General features: G+C 36.8%; 1 protein-coding gene across 1 annotated transcript in view; it reads right to left on the reverse strand.

The window, feature by feature from the left end:
• The window catches only part of CLEC4C (C-type lectin domain family 4, member C), a 63,209-nt gene that overhangs the window by 26,916 nt on the left and 24,606 nt on the right, over positions 1–11,687 (reverse strand). Inside the window, exon 2 of the mRNA XM_006901768.1 lies at positions 10,963–11,015. Coding sequence (XP_006901830.1) covers positions 10,963–11,015 — 53 coding nt within the window. The remainder of the gene's footprint in view (positions 1–10,962; positions 11,016–11,687) is intronic.

Genomic DNA, 11,687 nt, shown 5'->3' on the forward strand with positions numbered 1-11,687 from the left:
TAGAAGAAGAATTGATGCCTTTGAGCTGTGGTGCTGGAGAAGAGTATTGAGAATACCATGGACTGCTAGGAAAACAAACAGATTTGTCCTGGAAAAGGTTAAACCGGGTGGCTCCTTTTAGGCAAGGATTCTGAGGCTCTGTGTAACATACTTTGGACGTGTTGTGAGGAGAGACCGGTCCTTGGAGAGGGACATCATGTTTGGGAGGGTGGAGGGACAGCACAGGAGAGGAAGGCCCTCTATGATTTGGATTGATAATTGGGATGGGAGTGTCAGAGACAGTGCGATTGGCACAGGACAGAGCGGAGTTTAGGGCTATTGTACATAGGGTCGCTATGAGTCGTAGGCGACTCGACAGCACATAACAATAACAACAACAGCAACATACTCTGATAAATGTGAAAACTTAGAGAAAACAAATTCCTGGAAACTCATGTCCTGCACAGATTGACACAGATGTAGAATGCTCAAACAGATGCATAACAAAAGAAGAAATTGAACAGATCATAAAAATATTCCCCCACAAAATAAGTCCTGGAGCATATGACTTCACAGCTGAATTCTACCAAACATTCAGAGAAGATCTATTACCAATTCTACATAAGTTGTCTCAAATGATAAAAAAGATGGAACACTCCCAGAGACATTCTGTGTAGCAAGCATAACCCTAATGTCAAAATCAGGTAAAGATATTACCAAAAAACAAAACTACAGATCAACATCTCTCATGAACATAGACACAAAAATCCTTAATAAAATCCTAACCTACAAAATCCAAATGCACATATCAAAAAGATGATTATCTTCATCATGACCAAGTGGGATTCATGAGAGGTATGCAAGGATGGTTCAACATCAGAAGAAAAATCAACATCATTCACCACATTAACAAAACAACAAGAGCCATATGATCCTAGCAATTAATGAAGAAAGAACATTTGATAAAATCCAATGCTCGTTCCTGATTAAGACACTCAGTAAAATTGGAACAGAAGAGAATTTCCTCAAAATAGTGAAAAGTATATATGCAAAACCAAGAACCAATATAATTCTCAATGGAGAAAGACTAAAAGTATTTTCTTTGCTAACAGGGACCAGTCAAGGATGCCCACTGTCACCACTTCTGTTTAATATTGGTTTGGAAGTGCTTACTAGGGCAATATAACAAAAGAAGGAAATAAAAGGCATCCTGATTAGCAAAGAGATGGTTATCTGTCACGACATGATAGAGTACCCAAAAAATTCCAAGGACCCAACCAAAAAACCTTTAGAGTTAGTAGACCAATTTAGTAGAGAGGCAAAATACAAGATCAGTATCCAAAACTCAATGGGATTCCTTTACAGTAACAAAGAGAACTTAGAGAAGAAAACCAAGAAAGCAATGTCATTTTCATTAGAATACCACAAATTGTGATACTTGGGAGTGAACCTAACTAGAGACACAAAAGACCTATACAAAGAAAACTACAGAACATTTTTGTGAGATGAAATAAAAGACATAGATAGGAATACTCAATATTGTGAAAATGACAATTTTTACCAAAAGCAATCTACATATTATCTGCAATCCAAATGAAGATACCAAAATCATTTGTCAAGGATATCAAAAGGAAAATTGTTAAGTTTCTTTGGAGAGAAAATTGACCCCAAATAAGCAAAGCACTTCTGAAAAACAAAAATGAAGTGGGACACATAGCACTCCCTGACCTCAAAACCTACCACACAGCAGTAGCAACCAAAGCAACATGGCACTGGTACAATAATGTGCACATAGACAATGGAACAGAATTAGGAACCCGGAAATGGACCCATCTATATACAGTCAACTGATATTCAACAAGAAAATGAAACCTTTCAATTGGGGAAATGACAACCTCTTCAACAAATGGTACTGGCAAAACTGGATTGCTAACTACAGAAAGCTGAAACGGGATCCACAGCTCACAGTATACACAAAAATCAACTCAAGGTGGATCAGAGGCCTAGGAGTAAAACCTAAAGCAATAAATTTCATAAGAGACAAACTGGGTTCAAGTGGAGAAGGCTTAGTCTATGGTATAAAAAGACTGCTTAATACAGCCAGAAATGTGCAATCTGAAGAGGATAAAAATGATGACTAAAGATTAAGTCTCTGTGCTCATCAAAACCATTTTCCAACAGGGTGAAAAGAAAACCTACTAACTGGGAATAGACATATGGTAATACCATCTCAGACAAGGGCCTCATAATGAAAGTTTACAGACTACTTCTCGGGCTCCAGAAGAAAAAGAATGATAATCCATCTACAAAATGGCAAGAGACATGGAAAGACTTTTCACAGAAGAAGACATTTGGATGGCCAACAGACACATGAAGAAATGCTCAAAATCACTGACATTAAGGGAGATGCAAATCAAAACCATCATGAGAAATCACCTCACCCCAGTAGCAGTGGCAAAGATTAACAGAGCATCAAGTAATAAATGTTGGAGAGAATGTGGCAAGATAGGAACCCTTATACATTGTTATTGGGATTGTAAAATGGTACAACCACTCTAGAAGGCAGTTTTTTGTTTCCTCAAAAAGCTGAACATGGAAATTCCATATGACCCAGCTATTACACTGCTTAGAATATACCCTGGGAAAATGAGAACTGAGGCACAATCAGGACAATGTTCATAGCAGCGTTATTCACCATTGCAAGAACATAAAAACAGCCCCAAATGTCTAACCACAATAGAATGGATTGAGAAATTATGGTACACAGCATATAAGAACAACGATTTTTTTAAAAATCACTCCCTAACTTGGGAAGTACTGGAAAGCATTACGCTAAGTGAGCTAACATAAAGATAAATCCTATATAAGATCATTATTTTAGAATGAGTACGAGAATCCAAGTAGGGGATGGGGAGCAGAGCAGTGAGGATGGGTAGGATAGGGGGAAGCTTAATCATAGGATCACATAATTTGATGTGTGGATGGAGCAGTGAGTAAAGGAAAGGTGAAAGCTCCAGTGTGAAAAACAATGTTTATTAACTTTAATAATTTAATGATTTAATAAATCATTTTTTTTAAAAAAGAGGCAATGCTGATGAAGAGGAAGTTCAAGCTGGTCTAAAGAACTTGGCAAAATATAAATTCCTGGGAATTGATGGAATACCAATTGTCATATTTGGACAAACATGCTACCCTGGACATGCTCACTAGGTTTTGCCAAGAAATCTGGAGAACAAGTACCTGGCCACCTGACCTGAAGAGATCCATATTTAATCCCGATTGCAAAAAAAGAGGCCCCGAGAGAGTGTGGAATTATCATACACTATCACACATTATCACATGCAAGCAAAATCCTGCTGAAGATTATCCAGAAATGACTGGAACAGTATATTGAGACTGTGGCACTAGAGACATTATCATGTCGGAAGGATCATGGCAGAAAGCGAAGAGTATCAGAGGGATATCTAGCTGTGTTTCATTTACTATGCAAAGACACTTGACTGCGTGGATCACAACAAGTTGTGGCAAACCTTGCGCAGAAAGGGAATCCCAAAATATTTGACTGTGCTTATGTGAAACCTAGACTTAAACCAGGAAGTGATCCACAAAATAGAGCAGGGAAATACTGCATGGTTCACAATCAAAAAGGGATTTGTCCTGTCTCCATACCTTTTCAATCTATACACAGAACAGATCATTTGGGAGGCAGGGCTTTATGAGGAAAAATGTGGCATCAGGATTGGAGGAAGACTCATCAAGAACCTACGTTATGCAGATGATACAACCTTAACTTGCTGAAACTGAGGAGGAACTGAAGCACTTGCTGTAGAAGGTCAAGGACTGTAGTCTTCAGTATGGATTAAAGCTCAACATCAAGATGACAGAGATTCTTGCCCTTGGCCTATTGGCAGTACTATGATAGATGGAAAAGAGATTGAGGCTGTTAACAATTACAGCTTGCTCGGTTCCACAATCAACATGCTTGGCAACATTCAGGAAATCAAAAGACAAATTGCATTAGGTAAATCTGCTGTCAGGGACCTTTCCAGAGTATTGAGAAGCAGCGATGTCAATCTAGAGACTAGGGTTCACCTAATCCAGGCCATGGTCTTTGTAATTACTTGCTATGCATCAGAGAACTGGACAATGACTAAGAATGACAGAAGAATTGATTCCTTTGAGTTGTGGTGCTGGAGAAGAGTCTTGAACATAAAAGGAACCACCAAGAAAACAAATGAATCTGTCTTGAAGAGAGTGAAACCAAATTCCTCCTTCTTCTTGTTGTTCATTGCCTTTGAGTCAAGCACAACTCACAGTGATCCTATGAACAAAAGGCCTGAAGCCTTTCTATAACTATCAATATTTATTGATATTCATAGAATTTCCAGAGGCATGTTGTTTAGGAAGTGGATACCACTCCTGCTTCTGTCTCACATACTTTGGACATGTGGTCAAGAAGGACCAATTGTTAGAGAAGGACATTATGCTCAGAAGGGTGAAGAAACAGCATAGGAGAGGAAGACCCCGGATGAAATGGATTGATACAGTAAATAGGGCAATGAGGGTGGGTGTGTTGGAGTCAGTGAGACTGGTTCAGGACAAGGCAGGCTTCAGAGCTATTTGTTGTACACAGGGTCGCTAAGAATCTCAGGTGACTCTATGGCATATAACACCAACATGCTTTACATTTACTGCCTCCTTAGCATAACAAAAACCCTTTCCAGATGAAATTATAACCACAGGAACAGGGGTTCAGATTCACAATCTATACTTTTAGAGGGCACAATTAATTCCATACCAAATGTTATTTCAACTGGAACATACATTAGAAATAGATCATAACAATTGAGAAAAGGCAAAGTAAACTGAGAAGTATAGTCCATTATCCACAATGATACATAATAGTAACCTATGTCATGAAAGGATAGCATTTTTAGTGAAGGTTGCCATTTTATGATAAGAGGAAGGACTTTGTTTTCAGAGAATTTTTATAAAATGAGATAACAGAAAGGAGCAAGACATAGCTACGTTTTAGCCAGGAACTTACCCAAACAGCTCAGAATGAAACAGACACTGAGAAGTGAGAGGGTAACCATGGCAATAGACCAGACCTTCACCTGATAACACCAGACTTCTTTCTCTGTTAGATAAGCAAGACAAATGTGCAGTTACAATGCTAGTGACGGGCCCATGGAAAAGAAAAATCATTAAGGAGCTCAGAACAGAAGGAATTGAGATGGCATGGTACGGTATGTGTTGCCCTCCAAATTCAAAGTTAAGGGTTAAAAATCCACTATCTGCTATACATTTTACACACTATGCCACCAGGTTCCAAGTGAGAGAAGAATTGTTTAAAAACAGAAATTGTGAAAGCAGGAAAAGGCCACAGAGGTACCCTCAGTGAACAAATGACACGATAGTAACCTGGAGCTCAAGACAATTTTAGGCAAAATCTCCCCTGAGGATTCTGAATTTTTCAATTCTTTATTCTTTCCCAGGTAATCTCTTCTCTTATTGGTAATTCCTTGCATTTTTCTAATATCACTTGGCCTTCTATTTCTCACCTTCATATATGGTTAAAGTCCTACTCTTTCAAAGATTTCTAGGACTGAGTGGTTTGGGGGTTTGGGGGGATTCTTTTGCCCCTTTTTTAAAATCCTTCCCCAATTCTTGGTCCCATATCTATTTCAATATTGAAATTACTATAATTTCATCATTCTTTATGTAATAATTTTATACCTCTTCTGAAGTCATCCTTACCATCTCAATACATGTTTTCTCATTCCAATTATACTCCCATCACCAGTTTAAAACTAAGAAAAACTCACGTTTGTCTTGAAGTTGTCCTTGCATCATTCTATGTTCACACACTCTTGGTTCCTTTTCGAAAGGATCTTATGCCACTCTCCCTAAAGAGGTTATCTTAAAAAGCTGACTTCTTTGAAAGAGGCCACGTTCACTGAGCCTTATTTACCTGCTCTGATGAAGCAAAGAGATGTACAACTCAGAAAACGTTCTGCAATGGCCTAAGCTTTCTTGTTTAAAATATTCATCCTTTAGAAAGAAGGAACACAAAAGAGGAAATTGATATATATGTGGGAAAATTTTTTATCTGTTTCACTTCCTTCTCTTTTTATGTTTTTATTGAAGTGAAGATATGCACAATGAAACATCTGCCAATGCAACTTCCACATTTATAATTCAATGACACTGGTTATACTTTTTCACACTTTGCCATTATCATCTCCATCAGTTATCAAAACATTCTACCACCACTAACATAAACTCAATACCCCAAACTAAAACTTCCTCTTTCTACTCTTCTTCTATGTATTAATAATTATTGTTGTTGTAGTTGTGTATCATCAAGTCAGAACCAGCCCACAGCTGACCCTCACCTCTGGCAGATTTTCAGAGGCAGTTAATTGTATGAGAGGAGATTGTCCATTCTTCTCCCACAGAACAGCTAGTGGATTTGAACCATGTGCCATGGGCATTGCAGCACAGATTCTTGCCAGAAGGCCACATTATTAATTATTATAATTTTATTATTGTTGCTATGTATCATCAAGTGAGAACTGACATGGCTGAATCTACAGAAGGTTTTAAGTGACACTAAATTTCACAGGAAAAGATTGTCCATTATTTTCCTCAGAGCAACTTATCAATTCAATCCATCTTCCTTTGGATCATTAGCCCAACTTCTTATCACTAGGCCATCACAGATCCCTTATAATTGTTATGTATGTATTTTTTTCATATTAAGTAACATTATACAGTATTTTCTCATTTCACTCTACACAAAGTTTTGGGGAGTTTTTTAATTTTTATAAAGTTTATTACTTATTTTTCTACCTCCATATTTTTTAGTGATATGCTTATAATTATTCACGTACATTTTCTTTCATTCATGTGCAAAGTGGTGGGAATTTTTTGTGTTTCACACTTTCCTTCATTGACTTTATGTTTCCATACTATCATTTTCATACATTGTGCTTTATGAAATTAATCACTATTGGCCACCAATATCCTGTCTTTTCAAGTCCGTGCCAGATCTTTCTTTTTTCCGTTATCCTCTCCATCCACACACCAAATTGAAAAAAATGTGATACATTCACATGATAGAATACTATGCAGCACTCAGGAATAACAATTTTGAAAAATACTACATAACTTGGGAGGGACTGGAAAGCATTATGCTGAGTAAACTAACTCAGTCTCATAAGGACAAATACTACATAAAACAATTATTGTAAAAATAGAAGGGTAACTAGTAAAATGCATTTTGGGGGCCCCAGGGGGTAGCAGAAGTGTCAGGATGAGAAGGGGATATATCACAGGGTATCTTTTGATTCTTTTTTTAATTGATATTATAACAAAAATTTACAGAAAACTTTGATTTCCATTCATTCATTGTTGCACATTTCCCCCCTACCTCCCACACCCTGTTCTCTTTTCTCTTTAAAAAGATTCTTTCATTGTTACACAATTTCTTTCCTCCCCCCATTTCCCTGTCCACTTTGCTATGCACCTCTTATTCTGGAATGTTGTCAGGCAAATAGTACCCAATCATATATTTATTTTAGACAGTTCTTTTCCTCATCTGTTTCAGTGGACTGTTATTTATTTGTCCCCTCTTTTCTTAGTTTCTCCCCTACCCCCAATGTAAATCCTGTTTTATAACAGTGGTATTATGGCAGTATTTGTCCTTCTGTGAGTAGACTGAGATATTTCACTCAGCGTAATATCCTCTAGGGTCACCAATTTTGTATGAAATTTTCTGAGTTCCTTGTTTTTCAGTGCTGCGTAGTATTCCATTGTGTGACTATACCAGAGCTTCTCTATCCATTTGTTTGTTGATGGGTACTTGGGTTGCTTCCATTTCTTTGCTATTGTGAACAATGCAGCATCACAAAGTTTTGAAGCTTAACCATATTGTGGCATTCATCAGAACTTCATTTCTACTGTGGCTGGGTAATATTCCATTGTAAGTTAATACTGATTTTGCTTATCTATTCATCTGTTGTTTCTGCCTTTTGGGTTTTGTTAATAGTGCTGCATGAACATAAGTCGGCCTGTTTCTTTTCATAGTCCTGCCTTCATTTCTTCTGATTTTTTAATTCTTTGATAATAAAATAATTTTGTGTTTAAATTTTTGAGCAAATGCCAGCTGTTTTCCATCATGATGACACTACATTTTCATTAGCAATAGATGTAGGTTTTAGCTCCCTCAGGAGCTTTAGTGGTAAAAAGTTGGATTACCAGTTCCAATCCAACAGCTGCTCTATGGAAGGATGGGCAATCTCCTCCCTTGAGATTTACATTCTCTGAAAACATGCTGGAAGGTAGTTAAGAGCTTCTTCCAACTCAATGGTACATAACAACAATTAGTTTCTCTGCATGGAGAGAAACTAGTTATTCCTGTTGTTTTCTTGGATCATGAGATTTCGATTCATATATTCTAAATGGCTAATCATATTGAGCTTCTTTTCGTACGTTGTTGACCTTTTGAATATCCTTTTACGTAAACTGTCTATTCAAGTGCTTTGCTCTTTCTTTAAGGCATTGTTTGTCTTCTTGTTGTTAAGTCATAGAAGATTTTTTTAAAATCTGTTTTGGATATTAGATATTTATCTGACTTGTGGTTCCCCCACATTTTCTCCCAATCTATCTTTTCACTTTCTTGGTAAAATTCTTTGATGTACAATAAGTATTTTATTTCTGTTTATTTGTCACTGGGACTTTTGTTGTCAAATTTGATCATCTATTGTTAGATGACCTCACAGTTTAATCTCCATATTTTCTTCTCAGAATTTCATGGGTTTAGTTGTCACATTTAAGTCCATGATCCATTTTGAAATGGCTTTTGTGTATGCTGTGGGGCTTGAATACTGATCTTTCTGCTGAATATGAAAACTCACTTTTCCAAACACCATTTATTGAAATACTTAGAACTTTTGTTGAAACTTAATTGGCATAAATGTGTAAATTGATTTCTGGACTTTGAAGTCTATTTCATTTATCAACATGTCTTTATTCTGACAGTACCCACATGACTTTCCACATTCTTCTGGATCTTTTTAAGCAGGCAAAGATATAGATCTGTTCTAGCTGATTGGCCAGTTAGTTATCTTCTAAACGTTTTGGTGTAGACAAATGAACACATCCAATATGGCATCCTTTTGTTGAAACATCCTAATTGATATTCCATTCATTCTTGTTGCCTTGCTTATTGTCTATACTTTGAGCGCAACTTGGATTTATTCCTTTAGTATAATTTCTTTCTTGGGAGTATTTTGATTTACATCTTTCTGATTGCCAGTGATTTTGAACATCTTTTTGTGCATCTATTTGCCACCTGAGTATCTTCCTTTGTGAAGAGATTTTTCCATGTCTTTTGCCCATTTTGTTATTGGGTTGTCAATCTTTTTCTTGTAGATGCCCTGTAATATTCTGTAAACTTTCTTTATGAGATCTTTGTCAGAAATGTCATTGTCAAATGTATTTTTCCCAGTTGGTAGACTTTTCTTACATTCTTTCAGGAAAAGGTTTTGATGCACATAGAGACTTAATTTTTAGAATTTTTTTAAAATTTTATTAATTTTAATGAACATTTACAGAGATTTTTTATTTCCATTCATGCATTTTTGCATCTTTTCTTTACCTCCTCCCCCAGTTCATTCCTCTTTTTGAAAAGCAAAAGATAAACTTCTTAGTTGGTATACAATCCCCCCGCCCCGCCCACCCCACCCCTCAATGCATTCCACTATGCAACCTTAATTCTAGATTCCTGTGATAATCATAATACCCTATCATATATTGCTTTTAAACTGTTCTCTCCCTCGTCCGTTTCAATTCAGTATACATAATCTATCCAGTTTTTTCTCAGTCTTACCCCAACCCTGATGTCAGTTCCATTCTACAACAGTGGCACTATGCAGTATTTGTCTTTTTTGTGACTGAGATATTTTACTCAGCATAATGTCCTTCAGGTCACCCATTTGGAATAATATTGCATGAATTCCTTGTTTTTCAAGGCAGCGTAGTATTCCATTGTGTGAATATACCACAGCTTCTCTATCCATTCGTTTGTTGATAGGCGCTTAGGCTATTTACAACTCCTTACTATTGTGAACAAAGCCGCGATGAACATGGGTGTGCATATATCTGCTTGGATGTCGGTTATGGTCTCTTTAGGGTATATTCCCAGTAGTGGAATTACTGGGTCAAATGGTAGCAACAAATGCTGGCAAGGTTGTGGAGAACCTGGAACCCTTATTCATTGTTGATGGAAGTGTAAAATGGTGCAACCACTGTGGAAAATGGTGTGGCACTTTCTCAAAAAATTGCAAATTTTTAGAAAAAATTTTAAGGAGCTCAAAACAGAAGGGATTCTGATGGCAGTTTACAGTATGTGTTTCCCTCCTAAATCTACCAGCTGCCCAGTAGCAAATAGATGGACAATAGTCACATCATACACTATGCCATCAAGTTCCAAATGAACAAAGAGACGTTTAAAATTGAAAATTGTGAAAGTGGAAAAAGGCCCCAGAAAACAAATGATCAGCTTGTAACCTGGAGCTCAAGACAATTTCAGGCAAAATCCACCCACAAGATTCTGAATTTTTCAATTCTTTACTCTTTCCCCTGAAATCTATCTCCTCAGTAATTCCCCACATTTTTCCAATATCACTTTACCTTCAATTTCTCTTCTTATGTCATCAAAGTTTTTCTTTCAAAGGCTTCCAGGACTGAGTGGGTTTGGTTTTTTTGAGTTGTTGGTTTTCTGTTTTGTCTTGGGGTGGTGTCTTTTCTCAGTCAATGGTTCCATATTATTGAAATATTAATATTGAAATTATTGTGATTTCATCATTATTTCCCTAAGAATTGTGTACTTCTTTCACAGTTATCCTTATAATCTCAATATATGTTTTCTCATTTCATTACACCCCTATCACCACTTTAGAACCAAGAAGAGCTCACCTTTTTCTTCAGGTTGTCCTTGCATCATTGTATGTTCACAGGCTTCTGTTTCCCTGCGAAAAAGATGTCACTGTGCCTGAAGAGGTTATCTTAAGAGGTTTTCTTTGAAAGAAGCCGAGTTTTTGTATAACTCAGAAAGCTTTCTGCATTGGGCTAAACTTTTTTGTTAAAATATACATCCTTCAGAAAGAAGGAACAGAAAAAAGGAAATTGAGAAATATGTGGGAACAATTTTGATCTGTTTCATTTCTTTATCTTTTTATGTTTTTATTGAAGATATTCACATGAAAACATCTGCCAACAGAACTTCCACATTTACAAGTCAATGACATTGGTTATATTTTTTCACATTCAGTTCCAAAAAAATCACTATCAGTTATCAAAATATTCCACCACCCCTAAGACAGACATAATAGCCCCCCCAAAAAACCTTCTTTGTCAATTTTTTCCTCTCCTGGTCATGAATTTCTAGATATACATGAAAGTATATTTAAGCCCTAGGTTAGGGCTTCTATATTTGGTCTCATTTTGCTCTTAGGATCCTTATGGTTTTGGACTTCACCCCTAAGTCTCTAACCCACCTTGGATTGGTTTTTGTGTTTGGTGTGAGACCTGGTTTCAGTTTTCTGCAGGTTGTTGTTGTTGTTGTTGTTGTTGTTATGTGCCATCAAGTCGCCTGCGACTCATAGCAACCCTATGTACAACAGCCCTAAACTCCGCTCTGT

The sequence above is a fragment of the Elephantulus edwardii genome, unplaced genomic scaffold (genome assembly GCF_000299155.1).
Source record: "Elephantulus edwardii isolate Elephantulus edwardi_28Jun2011 unplaced genomic scaffold, EleEdw1.0 scaffold00342, whole genome shotgun sequence".
Lineage (NCBI taxonomy): Eukaryota > Metazoa > Chordata > Mammalia > Macroscelidea > Macroscelididae > Elephantulus > Elephantulus edwardii.